The sequence below is a fragment of the Rhineura floridana genome, chromosome 5, assembly GCF_030035675.1.
Source record: "Rhineura floridana isolate rRhiFlo1 chromosome 5, rRhiFlo1.hap2, whole genome shotgun sequence".
NCBI classification, from domain to species: Eukaryota; Metazoa; Chordata; class Lepidosauria; order Squamata; family Rhineuridae; genus Rhineura; species Rhineura floridana.
The window spans coordinates 138,769,743-138,790,851 of NC_084484.1; the positions used below are offsets into that span (position 1 = coordinate 138,769,743).

Here is a 21,109-nt window from a genome sequence, read left to right on the forward strand (position 1 = left end):
TCCATGTTCTATCCTTACAGTAGCCTCTTGTCCATAGTATAGCTTGTACATCAGGACAATCAGATGCTGTGGCACCCCCATTTCTTTTAAAGCATTCCATAGTTTTTCATGATCTACACAATCAAAGGCTTTGCTGTGGGCCATTGTTTTCTTTTCCATATTTGTTGACAATTTTTTGTCAAAATTTGGACAGATTCTGTATCAGTAACTTGTAGCAATTCTATTGGTAAACCATCTGTTCATGGTGATTTGTTTCTGGAAAGTATTTTAAGAGCAACTTTCACCTCACATCCTAAAATTTCTGGTTTTTCTTCATAGGGTTCCCCTGTGAATGAATCTGTCATCCTTGCATCTCTTTTATAGAGTTCTTCGGTGTATTGCTTCCATCTTCCTTTTATTTCATCTCTGTCAGTCAGTGTGTTTCCCTGTTGATTATTCAACATCCCTACTCTTGGTTTAAATTTCCCTTTCATTTCTCTAATCTTTTGGAATAGGGCTCTTGTTCTACTTTTTTGTTGTCCTATTTCTATACAGTAACTATTGTAATAGTTCTCTTTGTCCCTACGTACTAGTCAGTGTATTATTGCATTTAGGGTTCTGACCGTGTTTCTATCTCCTTTTGTTTTTGCTTTCCTTCTCTCTTTAAATATTTTAAGAATTTCATCAGTCATCCTTTGAGGTCTTCCTCTCTTTTTAACTAGAGGTATTGTCTTTTTGCATTTTTCCCTGATAATGTCTCTGACTTCAATCCATAGTTCTTCTGGTTCTCTATCAACTAAGTTTAAAGCTTCAGATCTGTTCCTTATTTGATCTTTATATTTTTTATTTACTTATTTGATCTTTATATTCTTTATATAGTTGCCTGATTGAAAATGTCCCATTCCCATCCATTTTAATTCACTCACACCTAGTATTATAATGTTGATGTGTTCCATGTCTTGCTTGACAATTTCTAACTTTTCTTCGTTCATGCTTCTCACATTCCATATTCCTATTGTGTACATCGTACAACTCCAGACTCTCCTTTCGCATCTGTGCACATCAGCCTCTGGGCTTCCTTTCCGCTTTGACCCAGTGGCATCATTAGTCACAGTGCTACTCGTACTTGTCCATCGATTTTCCCCAGTAGCTCGCTAGGTGCCATCTGACCTGGGGGTCTCATCCTTCCAGCACTATCTTGTGTTGCATTTTGGATTCTCTGTTCATAGGGTTTTCATGGTAAGAGGTATTCAGAAGTGGTTTACCATTGCCTTCCTCTGAGTTTGGATGCATCTTAGTCTGGTGTCTCAGCTTTGACCATTCTGCTGGCAGCAGTAGCTGGGAGGAACCAGCCACACATATAAAGTCAGAGCACCTAGCGAGCGAGCCTGCTCCACGAGCTAGAGGGAGCCCCAGCTGACAAAGCGTCAAGGCAAGTTAAGCAGCAGAGCGAGTTCGGCACCAGGGCGAGGAGGCCAGGGCCCCCCACTCTGCCCTTCTGTTCCCTGACCTCAACTAAACCACAGTCTCCAACCTATTGACGTAATAAACCTCAAACAAAACTATGCAGGTAAGAAGCCAGCAGGGGTGTGGGGGCTTTCCAGTGTTTTGCACAGCCTGCAGCATGTACGACTATCTGCCTGTTGGACAGCAGTCGTGGGTGTGCTCTCGGTGCAATGAGCTCCTGGCTCTCCGGGAACGACTTCATTTCCTTGAGGCCAAGGTGGCAGACCTGGAAAAGCTGAGAGAGGCAGAGAGGTGTGTGGAGGAGGCCTTCAGGGACGTTATAGCTGTGTCCCACTCCAGCGATGATAGCTCTCCTGCTATCACGGAGAACGATGGTCTCGGGGAAGGAGAGCATCCAGCTGAGGAAGAGGGAAATGATCCCTTAGAAGGGACCCATTCCTTGAGGGATGAGCAGCTATCCTCTCGTGCCGAGGATATATCTCCAGGGGGTGGAGGGATCCTTGTAGTGGGTGATTCGATCATTAGGAACATAGACAGTGGGGTGTGTGATGGGCGTGTAGACCGCAAGGTGTTTTGCCTGCCTGGTGCGAAGGTTGCGGATATAGCCCGTCGTTTAGATAGTTTGGTAGACAGTGCTGGGGAGGAGTCAGTGGTCGTGGTGCACGTTGGCACCAACGACATGGGGAAATGTAGCCGTGAGGTCCTGGAAGCAAAATTTAGGTTGCTAGGTAGGATGCTGAAAGCCAGGACCTCCAAGGTGGCTTTCTCTGAAATGCTACCGGTTCCACGCGCAGGACCAGCCAGACAGGCCCAGCTTTGCAGTCTCAATGCGTGGATGAGACGATGGTGTCGGGTGGAAGGGTTTGGATTTGTTAGGCACTGGGGAACATTTTGGGACAAGCCGGGCCTGTACAAAAGGGATGGGCTCCACTTGAACCAGAATGGAACCAGACTGCTGGCACTTAAAATTAAAAAGGTGGCAGAGCAGCTTTTAAACTGACTGAGGGGGGAAACCCGACAGGAGCTGAGAAAGGTCCGGTTCGGAATAAACCTCCCCCCTGGGATAAAAATCAAAGAAATGATGAAATTTTAAAAGGGGTAGGCCTAGAAGTAGGCATTGTGAGAGCAGGGGCACAGGATATAAATTCAGAAGAGCAAAATTACCACCGGCCAAACCACAAGTGCCAAAGACACTTGAAGAGAGACACTGCTTACAAGTGCCTGTACGCTAATGCTAGGAGCCTCCGAACCAAGATGGGAGAACTGGAGTGCTTGGTCTTAGAGGAGAGCATTGATATAGTGAGCATAACGGAGACCTGGTGGAATGGAGAAAACCAGTGGGATACGGTTATCCCTGGATATAAACTATATTGGAAGGACAGGGAAGGACGTATTGGTGGCGGAGTCGCTCTATACGTGAAAGAAGGCATTGAATCCAGCGAGCTCGAAACCCCAGAAGAGGCAGACTCCTCCACAGAATCGTTGTGGGTGGTGATACCATGCCCCAGGAGGGACTTAATACTGGGAACGATCTATCGTCCCCCTGATCAAAATGCTCAGGGAGACCTTGAGATGAGATATGAAATTGAGGAAGCATCCAAACGAGGAAATGTGGTAGTAATGGGTGACTTCAACTACCCGGACATAGACTGGCCGCATATGTGTTCCAGTCATGACAAAGAAGCAAAGTTTCTAGATATTCTAAATGACTATTCCCTAGACCAGTTGGTCATGGAACCGACCAGAGGGACGGCAACCCTGGACTTAATCCTCAGTGGGGACCGGGACCTGGTGCGAGATGTAAGTGTTGTTGAACCGATTGGGAGCAGTGACCACAGTGCTATTAAATTAAACATACATGTAACTGGCCAATTGCCAAGAAAATCCAACACGGTCACATTTGACTTCAAAAGAGAAAACTTCACAAAAATGAGGGGATTGGTAAAAAGAAAGCTGAAAAACAAAGTCCAGAGGGTCACATCACTCGAAAATGCTTGGAAGTTGTTTAAAAACACTATATTAGAAGCTCAACTGGAGTGCATACCGCAGATCAGAAAAGGTACCGCCAGGGCCAAGAAGATGCCAGCATGGTTAACGAGCAAAGTCAAGGAAGCTCTTAGAGGCAAAAAGTGTTCCTTCAGAAAATGGAAGTCTTGTCAGAATGAAGAAAATAAAAAAGAAGACAAACTCTGGCAAAAGAAATGCAAGAAGACAATAAGGGATGCTAAAAAAGAATTTGAGGAGCACATTGCTAAGAACATAAAAACCAACAACAAAAAATTCTATAAATACATTCAAAGCAGGAGACCATCTAGGGAGGCGATTGGACCCTTGGATGATAAGGGAGTCAAAGGTGTACTAAAGAACAATAAGGAGATTGCAGAGAAGCTAAATGAATTCTTTGCATCTGTCTTCACAGTGGAAGATATAGGGCAGATCCTTGAACCTGAACTAACATTTGCAGGAAGGGATTCTGAGGAACTGAGACAAATAGTGGTAACGAGAGAGGAAGTTCTAGGCTTAATGGACAATATAAAAACTGACAAATCACCGGGCCCGGATGGCATCCACCCGAGAGTTCTCAAAGAACTCAAATGTGAAATTGCTGATCTGCTAACTAAAATATGTAACTTGTCCCTTGGGTCCTCCTCCGTGCCTGAGGACTGGAAAGTGGCAAATGTAACGCCAATCTTCAAAAAGGGATCCAGAGGGGATCCCGGAAATTACAGGCCAGTTAGCTTAACTTCTGTCCCTGGAAAACTGGTAGAAAGTATTATTAAAGCTAGATTAACTAAGCACATAGAAGAACAAGCCTTGCTGAAGCAGAGCCAGCATGGCTTCTGCAAGGGAAAGTCCTGTCTCAGTAACCTATTAGAATTCTTTGAGAGTGTCAACAAGCATATAGATAGAGGTGATCCAGTGGACACAGTGTACTTAGACTTTCAAGAAGCATTTGACAAGGTACCTCACCAAAGACTTCTGAGGAAGCTTAGCAGTCATGGAATAAGAGGAGAGGTCCTCTTGTGGATAAGGAATTGGTTAAGAAGCAGAAAGCAGAGAGTAGGAATAAACGGACAGTTCTCCCAATGGAGGGCTGTAGAAAGTGGAGTCCCTCAAGGATCGGTATTGGGACCTGTACTTTTCAACTTGTTCATTAATGACCTAGAATTAGGAGTGAGCAGTGAAGTGGCCAAGTTTGCTGGCGACACTAAATTGTTCAGGGTTGTTAAAACAAAAAGAGATTGTGAAGAGCTCCAAAGAGATCTCTCCAAACTGAGTGAATGGGCGGAAAAATGGCAAATGCAATTCAATATAAACAAGTGTAAAATTATGCATATTGGAGCAAAAAATCTTAATTTCACATATACGCTCATGGGGTCTGAACTGGCGGTGACCGACCAGGAGAGAGACCTCAGGGTTGTAGTGGAAAGCACGATGAAAATGTCGACCCAGTGTGCGGCAGCTGTGAAAAAGGCAAATTCCATGCTAGCGATAATTAGGAAAGGTATTGAAAATAAAACAGCCGATATCATAATGCCGTTGTATAAATCTATGGTGTGGCCGCATTTGGAATACTGTGTACAGTTCTGGTCGCCTCATCTCAAAAAGGATATTCTAGAGTTGGAAAAGGTTCAGAAGAGGGCAACCAGAATGATCAAGGGGATGGAGCGACTCCCTTACGAGGAAAGGTTGCAGCATTTGGGTCTTTTTAGTTTAGAGAAAAGGCGGGTCAGAGGAGACATGATAGAAGTGTATAAAATTATGCATGGCATTGAGAAAGTGGAGAGAGAAAAGTTCTTCTCCCTCTCTCATAATACTAGAACTCGTGGACATTCAAAGAAGCTGAATGTTGGAAGATTCAGGACAGACAAAAGGAAGTACTTCTTTACTCAGCGCATAGTTAAACTATGGAATTTGCTCCCACAAGATGCAGTAATGGCCACCAGCTTGGACGGCTTTAAAAGAAGATTAGACAAATTCATGGAGGACAGGGCTATCAATGGCTACTAGCCGTGATGGCTGTGCTCTGCCACCCTAGTCAGAGGCAGCATGCTTCTGAAAACCAGTTGCTGGAAGCCTCAGGAGGGGAGAGTGTTCTTGCACTCGGGTCCTGCTTGTGGGCTTCCCCCAGGCACCTGGTTGGCCACTGTGAGAACAGGTTGCTGGACTAGATGGGCCACTGGCCTGATCCAGCAGGCTCTTCTTATGTTCTTATGCCTTGGGTGCCCCTGCTAGGAGTCTAGCCTCTTGGTCTAGACTCCAGACGGCATTGCTGTCAGCTTCTTCGACACTCTCATACCTCCTCATCATGTTAAGGTGTGCATCCTAAAGGAGGAGTCGTAGGCTATTCATCTATTAAGAGCATTTTTTTGTGCATTGACTATTAATTATGGTAGCTTGGAATTGAACTCATTCATAGTGAGAGGTATATATCTCTGGTTATCACATTTTACTTAATTTCACCTTACCTCACCCTTCCTCAAAGGGGCTCAGGGCGGCATCCGTGATTCTTCCTCTACCCTTAATCTTAACCTTCCTCCACCCTTAATCTTAACAACAACCTTGTGAGGAAGGTTAAACTGAGAGATGGTGACCAACCCAAGGTTACCAAATGAGATTCATAGCTCAGAATGGTTTGGGAAGTCTTCCCAAGAAGACCCTTTAAAAAGCTATTTTAGTGTGAGTTTTGTGACCTTTTTTTAACAATATTCATCACAAGGTTATTATGTGGATTACTGATTAGAATTTTGTTTTTCACACTCTGCACATATACTCAGGAGTAAGTTCCATTGGGGGCTGTGGGATTTACTTGCAGGTTAGTGTGGAAGTCTATGTCTTAGGAATGACCTCTGTTATGAAAACTTACTTTGGAAATATGAAAATCTTGACTGAGAAAAATGCTCTGTGCCATATTTCACACCCCTTCACACAGTGCATAGTGAACAGCATCTTTGATCAAACCAAGCCTTGTGAAATATTTCATGTAAACTAGCATTACCAGTGAAGGTCCATTGAGCATGGAGCCACAATAAAGAGGAGCACAGCTCAGAAGCTGGACACAATATATTTCCTCTTCAGTTGTATAGTCAACTATGCCAAAAGCTTAATTAGCTACTTTTGGAAATTGTGATTATCACATGATTTAGCAAACTGTTATTTTCTCTGCCTTGTACAGCAGAAACTATGGAGGGACATGGAAAAAATTCATCTTCAGGTGAACAAAAAGTAAGTTTACCTTGATCTGTATATATTATTTTGGCAGTGTTGCTCATAATATTCTGTAGCTTTTCTTACATGTCATTTGGAATGAAATCACATCTATAGGTAAATCTACAAATGTATGCAACATTCTTAGAAACAAAACACACATGAGCAAAAGTACAACAACTGAATTATTACGATACAAGGAAGACCATAGGGTTGACATGTTTAGCAAGTTAAATTCTGTGTCCAGTGAAGACTGGATTTATTTATAATTGCTAGTAAATATTTGTACTGTGATTGATTAGTCTTTAGATGTGAGTATCATAACTTAATAGATTCTATATCCTAACTTTTTTCTCTTGTACTCCAGTGTTTGGAGTGAAATATTGTTTGCTTTTTTCTTTTGTGCAACAAATGTGAATACAATGTTGCATTTCAGTTTCGAATACCAAGAAAGAAATCCACACACTCAGAAGATGTCCATGTTCAGTCCCCATTGTCAAGACTTGCAGATGACCAGCGGTGGGACCACCCATTCCAAGGGGTAAATACAAGCTACTTGCTGTGTACTCTCCTGTGAAGGATTTAGGAAGAACTATGTTTGGGCAAGCATTATTCGTGTTTTGAAAATCAAATACTTTATCATGGTTCAAAGATCCAATTGTGCACTTTTATGCATGCAAATGATCAGAAATACATTGGGCATACTTTAAATAGTTTCTTCATCTTTTTAATTAGCCATTTTCTGTTTGTTCATTTTGGCTGCTAATCCCTTTGCAAGATGTGGAACAGTCTCTTATTTATGTATTTATTAAATTTATATCCCTCCTTCCCTCTCAGAAGAAGCCTAGAGCAATAATTTCTTGTAAAAAAAACAACTGTGTCTTCTCCCTACATGGGCTCCTCCGTGCTCTGTGTGCTACCAACATGGCAAAGACATTGCATCTCAACAAACTCATTCATCTAAATGTATGTCTCTTCAGGCCTCACCTTAGGACAGGACACACATGAGTACTGGGCAGGGGCAAAGCATATACACACACATCCTTCTCTCACACACACTCTCGCATGCATGCATGCAGAAAGGCAGTGAGCGCCCAGGGAAAAAGAGAACCACTATGCTAGGCACTGAAAATGGGGGGTCCTTTCTCAGCATACATCATAAAAAGGCAGTAAACTGCCCACAGAGAAAGAGCAATCTTTCTTCATGGGCATCTTGGCAGGAGGATTCATCCGTGCCCCTACTTCCTTGCTGCAGAGCTGTTTCCTACTGAACAACAGGGTAGGGATCCAGAGAGAAGACCTGCCTTTACTGCAATCTGTTCCTCCCCCCCCCCCGCTATGCTGATCAGAGGGAACCTGCTGGGGAAAAGCAGCTTAGGAGAGGGAGGGGTTTGGGTATACCAGCCACAACCAGCCTACAGGTTGGAGAGTGCCTTGGGACATGCAACAGCCTACTCCTGCCAGACTTGCATGCATGACCTTGCTTCTGTGGGGAAGCACCTGCATGCTGGGGGCTTGACTAAGGAACCTGCTGCCTTAAGATCAGGTGTGGAGGGCAGGGCTGGCGAACGTGTGGCCCTCCAGATGTTGCTGGACTCCAACTCCCAGCAGCCCCACCCAGCATGGTGAGTGGTTGCAGATTATGGAAGTTAACAGTCCAGCAGCATCTGGAGGGCCACAACTTGCCCACCCCTAGTTGAGAAGGATAGGTTTGCCAAGTCTGCTTGTTTGCTCAACAGTGGTCTACCAAGTACAGAGACAATGAGGCGGGGGGGAGAAGGGAGACTATGAGAGAGAACTCTGCAATCTAGACCAAGGTACAGATTGCAACCTTTGGCTAGATATGCAGATTGCATCCCTGAGAACTAGCGATCCGCTAGCTTTGTTTGTTGTTCTTATATACGCAACATTCCATTTCCTTAAATGGAGTCCCAATAAATGTACTTGGGTCAGATTGAATTACTTGTCATCGTAGTGGATAAGACAGATAGGAATTCTATCCACTGTTAAGCTGGTTTCACTTTTGGGACCCTCATGCAACCAACTGGGTAAAGCAGTGAGAAGAACAAATACAGGATTGCAGCTGAAACAGATTAAAGGGTTAGGAATCTGCCTTATACTTAATCAGACTATTGGTCCATCTTGCTCAGTATTCTCAATAGTAACCAGCAGTAGCTTTCAGACCTTTCAGGAAGGAATCTGTAATCTTTCACAACCCTACCTAGAGATTCCAGGTATTGAATCTGGCACCTTTTGCATGCAAAGCATGTGCTGTACCACTGAGCTACAGTTGTTTCCCAATATGTATTGACTGATACATAATGAAAAATACAGCAAGAGTACAGTATTAATATTGTAGGTCGTTAGGGAAAATTCATCAAGGTATTACCAAGTCATAAACAAGGCAATGCAGTGAAAATAAACAATAATATTCAAGACAAGGCAATATAGTAGCAAACTAGAATGAGCAAAAAGGAATAATATGGAATGATTAACAAAGCCGCTACTGGTAAAGCCATTTAAAACATATGTTTCTACAACCTCTTACTTTCTCCAATCCATCTGATTCAGAAGGATTCTAAGTTGCCTAGTAGGTTTAGTTACATAGGTAAAAAATCAAGAGTAGTTTATAGCTACCAATTCAGAATGGTGGGTCTAAGGCCTCTCTGTCTCCAAAAGAGCAAAGCTAGAAAGGGGAACAGGCCCCACTAGCATAGAGAGCAGAGGAAAAATATTGTATTTATTTTTATTACATTTATATAGCAGCCCATAAATAAATATTCCTTATTTATTACAAACAAAACAGTATTAAAAGCATGGTATGTAGGCTGACATCCAATAAGCGGATTTCTGTTTGCACAGTGGTTCTTCCCCCTTCCTCTTCTCCCCCCTGCAGCCCTCTGTCCATCTTCAGAATTTGATCCAGAGGTTACAGGGAAAAGAAAAGAAAGGGAAGTTCTGTTGCAGAAGCGGAAATCCGTTGCGCAACCAAGTGAATGTCATTGGATGTCATCTATGATAATTCAAATCAATAATAAACAATAAAAGAAAGCTGAAAAAACCTCCCCAAAACTCTCCCAAGTGCCAGGGTCTCACTCTGCCTATTGTTTTATTTTACCAGTAATTACAAGCAGCTTGCACAGAACTTGGACTTTTTCATTGCTGTCATCCATTTTCTTCCATCATGGTTCCTGTGGTGCTCACTGAATTCAGCAGGTCTTGCGGGTTTAGCAGGAACAGCAGATTGAACCCGCAGGGAAACTGAACACAAGCATATTAGTTATTCTTGTTAGCAAAAAGTTCATAGGCAAGTTGTCCCGCTAGAAAAATATTTTTTATCTTGTAAGAAATCAATCTTTTAGTGTGGCAGCACCTACACTTTGGAACTCCCTGCCTATTGACATCTGGCAGGCACCTTCAGTGTACTCTTTTTGTCACCTGCTTAAAACATTTTTGTTTAGGCAAGCCTGTCCAGACACTTACAGTACAATGGATGTTGATGTGTTTTAATTTCTTTTTAGTTTACTGCTAATTTTACTTACCTTTTAAATGTTGTAATTACTTTTTTAAAAGTTGATCATTTTAATACTGCTTATAAACCACTTAGGCTGCAATCCAGTACACACTTAACTGGGAGTACGTCCCATTGAACCCAGTGGAGCTTATTTCTGGGTAGACATGTATTGGATTGCAGTATTAGAGGCATTATTACAGTCAAGAGGTATATAGATTTTGTTAAATAAAATAAACAATAAATATTCAATAAAGAAATGCTTTCTTTCATTATGAGATTGGGGTTTAATTTTGGTTATACTTGAATATGTTATTTCTGTAAATTGAATGAAGACTTCTTTTTACTGCTGTCATCGTATTGCTTATAATTTTTTACCATTTCAAGCATACCTGCTTCTTCACTTTTCTATTCATTTTTTTTCTGGCATCTTTTCTTGTTTTTAATATTTTCTATTCTATTTTTTCTAACCCCCATGCCCCTCATTTCAGTGGACATCAGGGCCTAAAAACAAGAAGTTTCACAAAAACTGGAAAAGAAAAAGACCCTCAGACCCTTACACTGGTGATGAAGAATCAGCGTTTGGGTAAGTGGAGGTTGCTTCAGATGTCAAGGCCATGATGCTGAGTGTTTTTGGTTCTGCAAACCTGTGATGTAGGGCAGCAGTGTTTTGCTCATTAGTCAGTTAGTTTAAGCTACAATCCAGTGCACACTTACCTGGGAGTAAGCCCCATTGAACCCAGTGAAGCTTACTTCTGAGTAGACATGGACTGGACTGTAGCCTTAGTCTATTAAAATCCTTTTTATCAATTAAAATAGTGCTCCTGACTAATCAGGTAGCACACTTTTAATGTTTTAAAACTATTTTAATACAAGCCTTTATAAAAACTATAGATGGCAAGCATTCTTTTCTCTCATACAGGAGGGAGTATCTTTTCTAAGATGATGTCTGATATGACACATGTGTAATCTAAAAAGAAATGAAAGAATGGTTTTTATTCAAAACATTGTTTTTATTCATATGTTGATTTTATCTATTAGCATGCAGTACAACCCTATATGTGTCTGCTCAGAAGTAAACTCCATTTAGTTCAATGGGACTTAGCTTCCAGTGGGATAGCAGTCTAATAGTCATACAATTAAATCAAGTTTCTTTAATTGGATAACAGCCTACGAAGCGGTAGTCTTCAAAGACCAATCTTTAGGGGTATTAGATATCTAATTACCCATCTTGAGATGAGTTGCAGCAATATTAAAAACAAGCAATAAAAGCAGCAAAATATAAAATAGTATATACTATAACAAAATAAAATATTCAGATGTGTTGAATCTTTGCCAGCTTCAGTTTGGATGGCAGTTCAAAGAAGTAAATCTTGTAACACTGGCAGAAAGTTATTGAACTCAATCTTTGATGAATCTCCATCAGAAGAGAGTACCGTGATTGTAGATCATTGAATAATCCACTGAGAGTGCTCCTTTGTTTGCTCTTGATGGTTGGTCACCTCAAAGGGGGTCCATTGGTGCTAGCTCCTTGATAACCCTCTAACGCAATCTATATAGGCATATACTTGAAATTAGACTCGTGGGAGATAGCTACTATAGTAATCTAATACTGTCATACATTCATAGTCAAGTTTTCTCTAAGCTGTGTTTGTAATGATTGATGCAGCATTGAATGTTATAAACTTTGGAATGCTTGTTGTACGTTTAAAACCTCAGTCTTAAGTGTATTTTCATGGGTGCCCTAATGATTTCAGGTGAGCTTCCACATATACATGGACCATGGTATATAAATATAGCTTCAGGTTATATGTATTCATTGAACAGACCCATAACCATATATATGGTAGTAAAAATTGTTAGTCTCTATTTTAATTTAGAATAATATAGAAAATGATTATTCGATATTATAACATAGGTGCTTCTGGGCAGGCAGGCATTGTGGGATCTGGCGCTGCCCATGCATGCATGATTTTCTCCGCATCCACACAATGTCTGGAGGATGAGAGGTGTGCAGAGGTCAAAGAAAGAACTGTGAGGGGAGGCTTGGGGCCCTCTGGAGAAACTCACCAATCCAAACCTGCTGTGGTGTGGAACTAGGTGTGTGCAGTGTAGCTGACTGCTGAATGGGACACAGCTGTAGGCAGCCTGTGGAAGCTTCACCCACCTTGAGCCTGCCCCCCCCAAAAAAATATCACTAGAGTGAGAGACCAATTTCACCAGTTTCCAGGATCTCTCTCCTTGTGTGCAATTATGGTGGGTGAGCTGTGCCTGGGCCCTGGATGAGAGTCAGAGTGGATGTGTGGAGTCCTGGGTGAGAGCCAGGAGGCTGAGGGGGAGGTGTGTCAGAAGGAGAAAGAATTGATATTGGTTTATATTTATTAGTAACTTGTATTAATGTAACATTTATTTTTTATGTTGGTTGTTTCAGTTTTCTGTCAACCAGTTTGAGATATTTGTATCTCTTTAGTGGTGTAGAGATGTCTTAAACAAATTAAAATCCAAGCAGAATTTGATACCTGTCCATGGACAATACTGGACAGAAGCAGGTGTCTGATCCTGTAGTTTGGCCAAAAAAAATTGTTAAGTTTTTGTTATTTCTCTTATGGATTGTTAACGAGAATAATTGTTGTCTCTGTTAGTAAAATCAGATTGATGGTTGGTCGCTTCAAAGGGTCCATCTGTGCCAGCTCCTTGAGTTCCATCAGTTCAAACGAAGAGGTGGGCAGTGAGGCTGCTTTTTAGGGGAAGCTGTCAAGGGTCAATGCATAGCAGTAGAAGGGGGAGGGAAACTTGGCCCTTACCTTTCAGCACTGTATAGCAGTGGAGGGGAAGGGGTGCTGCTGCAATCAGAGACGTGTTCTTGCTACGTTCAATACTTGTGCCAGGCTGCGTCCAGGCTGCTGACATCAGCAGAGGCAGTTCTCTGCTCAACAACTGTGTACGTACCCAGTGCTGACTACAGCATTCTTTATTGCTGCCTCCCAGCACAAAAAGGTAATAGAAGGAATCCCCCCTCCACTGCTGCATCAGCATACAGCAGATCCTAGCAGACCATCTCACCAGTCACTACTATGATGTTATGTGCCTTCAAGTCAACCACGACTTATGGCGACCCTATGAATCAGCGACCTCCAATAGCATCTATCATGGACCACCTGGTTCAGATCTTATAAGTTCAGGTCTGTGGCTTCCTTTATGGAATCAACCCATCTCTTGTTTGGCTTTCCTCTTTTTCTACTTTTTCCCAGCATTATGGTCTTTTCTAGTGAATCCTGTCTTCTCTTGATATGTCCAAAGTATGATAACCTCACTTTCAGAATTTTAGCTTCTAGTGATAGTTCTGGTTTAATTTGTTCTAACACCCAATTATTGGTCTTTTTCGCAGTCCATGGTATCCGCAAAGCTCTCCTCCAGCACCACATTTGAAATTAGTGGTTTTTTCTCTTACCCTCTTTTTTCACTGTCCAACTTTCACATCCATACATAGAGATCGGAAATACCATGATCTGAATGATCCTGACTTTAGTGTTCAGTGATACATCTTTGCATTTGAGGACCTTTTCTAGTTCTCTCATAGCTGCCCTCCCCAGTCCTAGCCTTCTTCTGATTTCTTGACTATTGTCTCCATTTTGGTTAATGACTGTGCCGAGGTATTGATAATCCTTGACAAATTCAATGTCCTCATTGTCAACTTTAAAGTTACATAAATCTTCTGTTGTCATTACTTTAGTCTTTTTGACATTCAGCTATGATACTGGAATCTGTTTCCCCATTGAAATGGAAATGGACTGTCTTCAAGTCATTTCCGATTTATGGCAACCCTATGAATAGGGTTTTCATGGTAAGTGGTAGGGGGTTTACCATTGCCTTCCTCTGAGGCTGAGAGGCAGTGACTGGCCCAAAGTCACCCAGTGAGCTTCATGGCTGTGTGGGGATTCGAACCCTGGTCTCCCAGGTCGTAGTCCAACACTCAAACCACTACACCACATATATTTATGTATTTAAACCTTTTGGGGTAGTCCATTATATCTCTGTTCATTGGGGGTGGGGAAGCTCAGGATCTGGCCCATTGGTTGGATCCTGTTCCCAACCCCTGCTCTAAAAAGTGACAACCAGGCTGATTTTCTTCAAGTGTAATGTTCGCAAAGCACCATGTTCTAGGATATTTTACTGGTTTAGCTGCTGGCATGCCCCATGCTAAGCAATTATATGGTGGAACAGGAGGCCTTAGGATCAGGCTGCTTTAGATTTCCTAAAGAACTTGTTACACGTTATAGTCTATCTTTGTCTTATTTTATCCTTCCAGCATCTTTAGAGAGTAAATAAAGTTATCATTAGTATTTCACTCTTATTTAAATAGTGACTTTGAGTTGTTAATAGAAAAAATTATAACTAGCTAGTGCAATCCCTGTTATTATGAGGGTCAAGGAATGGTGAAGAGAGGGCTTGTATTTAACAGCAACCCTTGGGGATGTGCTGTGTGGCTCCCTGGGCTCTGTTTCTTCTTGGTGAGAAGCTGGTGTAATGGAGTCTTGGGCTTCAGGAGTGTGGCAAAACAGAGAGAATGTTTGGAATGGGCAATTCTTTATGCAGAGTACAGGTATAACTACATGTGGCAAAGAATGTATCTACAAATAGATTGATTTTATTGTGTGCAACCTTGTTTGCATTACTTTCATTTTAATGTCATTTTAGACTTGAGTCAGTAATCTAATAAAATAGTGCCAGCTGCTTCTGTTGCCAACAGTAGTAAACAATCGCATCCGTTCTTAAATATGAAGTTAACACATGTCTACATCACTGTGACCATTAGAGTTAATGAGAGTGTGAGCCCTTGTCCTGTAGGAGACAGATTTTTTTTTCTTTTTTATGCATGTAAGACTGACTTAAGATCCTCCATGGCGCAGAGTGGTAAGCGGCGGTAACACAGTCAAAGCTCTGCTCACGGCCGGAGTTTGATTCCAACGGAAGGAGGAAGTCGAATCTCTGGTAAAAGGGGTCAAGGTCCACTCAGCCTTCCGTCCATCCATGGTCGGTAAAATGAGTACCTGGCATATGCTGGGGGATAAAGAAAGGCCGGCGATGGAACTGGCAATCCCACCCCATATATACGGTCTGCATTGTAAACGTCGCAAGACGTCACCCTAAGAGTCAGAAACGACTCGCACTATAAGTGCGGGGACACCTTTACCTTTAAGACTGACTTTAAAAAAATCTTGAGCTGCAAGTAAACTTCTGGAACTCAAAACTTACTTTATATGCTGTATATATGCACACATTTGTGAAAAATATCTGAAGACGCAGTAGTTTTATCACATTTTGGCTGTGACAGTTATCTGTGCAGATTTGAATCTGGTGGAGCCATCACATACATATAAACTCTCTGAGGCCTGATTTACATGCTGTGATTGTGATAAAGGCATGATTACCTATAGGGAAGCCTATTTGTGGTTCTGGGCAGCATTCATATCTCTTCTTGGGATTGAAGGCGTATGGTTGGCTAGGATAGTTGCCACTAGGTTACAGGTTGCTTACATAAATACCGTTTCAACACTGCTGAACAGCCATAGACTCCAAAGGAGTTTTTAAGATTACCTTTGAAGGGACCCAAAGGAAGACTGCCCTAATCTCCTGGTATCTCAGAATGGGCTGAGTTGGACCCAGTGGAAAACACTACAGCTGTGATTTTATAGGTGCTTCTAGCCAGAATTTTGGGTTGACTGGTTCTCTCCTAGGATGGCTGGTTCCTTTCTAGGTTGAAGTCCTGATTTCTCTGGCTCCGTTGAGCTTATTCTGTGGTCTAAGAAAGCTTCTGTATCAGGAAATTCTAAAAATTAGCTTTTGCACATTCCTAGATTGCCATTCGTAATCTTTCAATGAAGACATCTAATTTTCATTTGTCACTTCTGAAGACAGTAAATCACTATGCTGCAGGCATCTCTAAAACAAGCATTGGTAAACCTTTCAGTCATGATTCATTAGGATCTTTTTAAAGAAGACGGCAGAGGCCAAGCACTCAATATATAATAAGCAAAGCTATCTCAAGGAAGAATATGTAGTAAGATTAGGTGTAGAAAGAATCTTTACTTCCATCTGTGCAAAAAGGTACAGTACACATCCTTGGCTGAAGTCATCTAAAATGAAAAGATAATGTTGGAATTATTACATCCTCTAAAGAAACTTAGCTGAACTCATGTATCTTATATAGACGTCAGTTACCTTATTTATCATCATTATTATTATATGTATGGCAGGCAACCCAAAGTTATGTTGACGAACATCCTGAAGACGGAAATAGGAAGAAAATACATAAAGACACAAGTTATAACTGATGCTAATTTATCTCATGGTGTCAAGTTGCAGTCAGATCAACAAACCTCATCGTCTGTTGACACTGTAGAGATATGGCAAATATTAAGTCCTCTTCAGCAAAGCCTTTTTATATCTAAAAGGTATGTTTTGTTAAGTCTGACTATCTCAGACATAATACAACTTTGCCTATGTATTATTAAAAGAAATTGCATGTGATTGTATCCCGTGTTATGTTAGCCATTTATCACTTTCAGTGCATCATTATGAGGCAGTCTTGTTACTTCCATTTTGTATTGTTTAGTTTGGGAAGAAACTTCAAATTAGTTGCTTTCTAAAAGTGGGACTAATTCTAGCTAGGCTATCTGGATTCTTCAATATTGAATTATTCTCATAATACACACTTCTGTTTAGCATAATTAACATCTGCAAGAGAAATCCATTCTTATATCTTCCTCCCAGAAAAGAGAGAGTTGCAGTTCCCCCTACCATGAATCTTCTTTAGGCTATTTTCTCAGTCCTTCTCTTTGCAGTGAAAACATAATTATGTTACCAATAGCAACTTTCCCATTCCTTTGTGAACCCCTTGGATTTCCCATAGGACTTTTTATACTCAACTCAACCAAGCACTATGTTCTGCATTGAAAATATACCCTTTGAAAACTGAAACGTTCTTCTTTGGCGGAAAGTCGAATGTGAAAAATAATTGACTGATAGATGAGATGTATGGAGAAGGTTGCAGAATAGAGTTGGCATTGTTGGACATTTGTCAGGTCCCATGTCCCAGCAGAGAGCCCACTGCCTTCTTCCAGAGCCTCCTGACCCTGCTGCTGCTACTCATTGTCGTTGTGGCCAGTTCACCTGCCCTTTCCAATCAAGTGAGCAGTGACAGGAATGAGGAGAAGGAGCAGCAGTCTCTGCTTCCCTTGCACTTTCCTTGTGGGTAATGGTGAACATTGGCCCAGAGGGCCAGGGCATGCAGATGGCCTAACCCTGATGGTGGGGCTATTCAGGGAAGGGGGCCCTGGAGGCATTCTCAGTCAAAAAACCCAAAACCTGGAACTGATGCAGCCTATAACTAGCAGATAGTTTCTTTTTGATGTAGGAAAAGAGTGATATTTTAACAGTGACCACTGAAAACAGTGATATTTCAAATTATGGCCTATGCATAGTCTGTGCTGTACTCCTGTGTGGAAATGAAAGCAAATATAATAAAAATCATTGGGCAAAATATTGAAGGCTTTTTCATCTGTAGTCCAGTGCAGCTATACTGAATTCAGGGGCAAAATATTCATCCCTGAATAATCATATCCTGATTGATGTATGTTACAATAGCACTTTCAGAGTTTACACCATTACTCATACATACAAATTTGGTTGAAAAATCATCTTTTTAACAGAGAACCATCTCTACATAGGTTTGTTTTTCTGCTCCTTTTCTTCAATACCAGCAGGTATGATTGACACATCCGAAATATCAGTCAGTGACTTCTGAAACTGATGGCAAGAAACCACAGTTAATCAGGGGTTTGTTATTCATTTTTGTATATACAGCCTGCCAGCTGATGGCTTCTTAAATAGTAAGGTCTGCTTTTGTTGAACATTTTTTCTTTTGTTCAGAGTGGATTTACTACTTGTTTTTATGCATGCTGCAATTTTACATGACTTTTAATGAAACAATGTCATTTCATTTCTTTTTGACATAAGAAAACACTGTTTTCCCATGTCAAAATGCCAAAGGCAATTTAAAACCGTCAGTAACACTTCTTCTAACTGATCTTATCTGAATCTCTCCCTCGGGATACTTCACTTATTTGCCATCATCTGTTTTAATTCATTATTATTATAAACATCTTGGTAGTTAATTCAACAGTACTGAAACAGTTTCAGTACAATAGTTCAGCCAAACATTCATTTGATGGGTTACAGAATATTAATTATTATATGTATGGCAGGCAACCCAAAGTTACCTTGACGAATGTTCTGACGACGAAAACAGGAAGAAAATACATTCAAAGGCACCTTTTAACTGATGCTAATCTATCTGATGCTAACAAGTTGCAATCAGATGAACAGAACTCCTCATCCATTGCCAGCCTAGAATCATGTCAAAAAATAAGCTCTCAAGAAAGCCGTATTTTACCTAAAAGGTATGTCATTCAGCAGTTTTTTTTAATGATTTTTGATTCTTAAGTTATCACTAAAATTATGATTTGGTTGAATCATAGTTTGAATCCAATACATACAGGAATATACTTTGAAAGTAATAACAATTGGTGACAATCCAGCCAAAGTTAATTACTTTTAACTCTCACTGATTTCAACTGGAGAGAGTTATGCACATGCTTCATTCACTACTTGAAATCAGTGAAATTTAAAGTAAAGTTGGTCCTTTGTTTCTTGTGTGAGCTTATGTTTTGTTTTCATTCATAGCCATGCATTGCAATATTTGCCATGAAGGTAACACTTGTTACCTGTGGAGAATGAATGGAAGTGTGTCAACAGTGAAATAATTCAGAAGTCCTTATAATATCTCTACATATCACCTAAAATGTAGGTCTTGAATCTTAGAGGTTCTTTTTAAAGTATGTTTGACAGCTATAGCATATTGGGAATGCAACAATTTACATCACTGTAGTTAAAATAAATCAGTAGCCATATTTTGGATCAGTCATGCTACAGTCCTAGAACTCCAGTTGTCACTTGGTGGTCAGCTAATTCAGAAGTTGCACATCTGGGCAACTTACTTCCAATAGGCTATATGCAGCTCTTGATCAACTTCTGTGCAGCCCACAAGCTTCCTTCTCAGGTGCTTCCCCCTCCCCCCAGCTCTGCTGCCCAACTATTTAGCCATAGAAATAGCTGAGGAACACTACAGCCATTCCCAGCACTAGTCAGCTGGGCAGCAGAAGGAGACATGTGATGGGATCCCATTACGTGCCTCTCTACTTTATGTGGGATTGCCTTTGGAGATGGTTCAGACGCTTCACTTGGTGCAAAATGTGACTGCTAGGATGCTGTCTGGGACTGGTAGATTGGAGCACATTATTGCAGTCTTGTTTTATCAACACCGGTTACCTGTTTCTGGGTGTTAGTTTTGCCCTTAAAAGCTGTAAACAGTCTTGGATGAGAGCATCTTAAAAGTTCTCTCTCCTCCAAAATAAGCATGCCGAAGGCTTATATTGTCCACTTTGGAGCCCCTTTTATATGCCCTCCCCATTGTCAGATGTGCAGTGAGTTTGTACATCAGATGGTCTTCTCTGTAGTGGTGTTTGGAATTTAGAACGACCTTCTTAGGGACGTTCACCTGACTCCATCGCTGTTTGCCTTTTCTTAGGCAGCAAAGACTCACTTATCTCAGCAGGCTTTTCTGAGTGTTAATTTGTAGACACTGCTGCTTCCAATTCTGGCTTGTTTTGATTATTTTTAGTAATGCTTCACTAAATTTATGGTTGGTTTTTGTAAGCCTTCTTGACTCTAAAAGGGGTAGCATATGACTACTGGAAAACAGTAACTTCTTCTGACAGGCTTTTGCACAGCCCAGGCTGGTAATAAATTGAGTTGGGGCCAATGGTTATTTAAAAATGGAGAAATGAATCTATTATTTACCTTGAAACAGAAGCATTCAAACTCAGTACTGGTTGTTTGGCATTTCTCCATTTCTTTTACTAGAAAACAGGAGGGGGGGTACACAGTAATAAACAGAAAAAAAGTAAATAATACAAGAAGGAAAATTCAGTACTGAAATTCTTAGATATCAACCCAAGACCTAAACAGGTGCATCAAAGTGTCTGCCATCAGTACTGCAGATGCTGTGACTTAACCGTGATGTAGCTTTTGCTATGTTGCAACTGCTTGAGCCATTGGTCCCTATTATGATTTAGGAAACTGTGGTCATATATACTTTTGTTAATGTGTATTCAGAATAGATAATATTTCAGCTTCAATTATTTGCATGAAGTTGCCAGAAATGGGGTACTTGTACTCTTAATTAATAATAAAGTAACTGAAAGACAATGACTAGACAATCTGAAATATTAAAAGCCACCATTTTCATAGATTAAGCTGTATAGGGAGTAAGTCCAAGGGGGCTGCTAACTTCCATTTTTAATATTAATTTAGAATAACTTTGTGTTTTACACACTTGCAAAAAGTACAAAGAGGCATGCAAGAAGAACGAGAAATGATAGAGAAAAATGCCAATAGGATGTTTAAAATGAGTGATGTTTACACTTAGCTTAGAAGAGCTAGTTTTGTTTGTTTGAGCTGAATCAACATAGTCGATTCCTTCCATTTTGTTTCTTTTAATCCGCTGAAAATATCCCAGTGAGTTAGACCTGAGTAATGAATTTTTGCTACATTTCAGAGTTTTCCAACAATTTTATTTCTTTGGCATAAAACAAAGCTCTACTAGAGCTCCAAAGCACACATGGAGCAAGGGTGTCTTCATTTGCTTCAGTTTTTAAAGTAGTTCTACATATATGAGCACAAAACTATATCTGATACCAAAAAGTAGTGTATGCATCTGAAGAAGCTGCTAGAATGGCACTCCAGCCTTTATTTTCTCCTTTACAGTCTATGTATCTACAGTTTGAGCTGAATTATAATTTATATTGATGTAAAAAGTAGTCT

General features: G+C 40.9%; 1 protein-coding gene across 6 annotated transcripts in view; it reads left to right on the forward strand.

Moving 5' to 3' along the window:
- The window catches only part of SENP7 (SUMO specific peptidase 7), a 65,254-nt gene that overhangs the window by 1,600 nt on the left and 42,545 nt on the right, over positions 1–21,109 (forward strand). For 3 of the 6 annotated variants that reach the window (XM_061628170.1, XM_061628171.1, XM_061628168.1), the window contains exons 2-6: positions 6,623–6,672; positions 7,091–7,195; positions 10,657–10,751; positions 16,423–16,620; positions 18,433–18,627. In XM_061628170.1, coding sequence (XP_061484154.1) covers positions 6,631–6,672; positions 7,091–7,195; positions 10,657–10,751; positions 16,423–16,620; positions 18,433–18,627 — 635 coding nt within the window. In that variant the 5' untranslated portion in view covers positions 6,623–6,630. The remainder of the gene's footprint in view (positions 1–6,622; positions 6,673–7,090; positions 7,196–10,656; positions 10,752–16,422; positions 16,621–18,432; positions 18,628–21,109) is intronic. The other 3 variants (XM_061628169.1, XM_061628172.1, XM_061628173.1) reach the window with 3 other exon arrangements.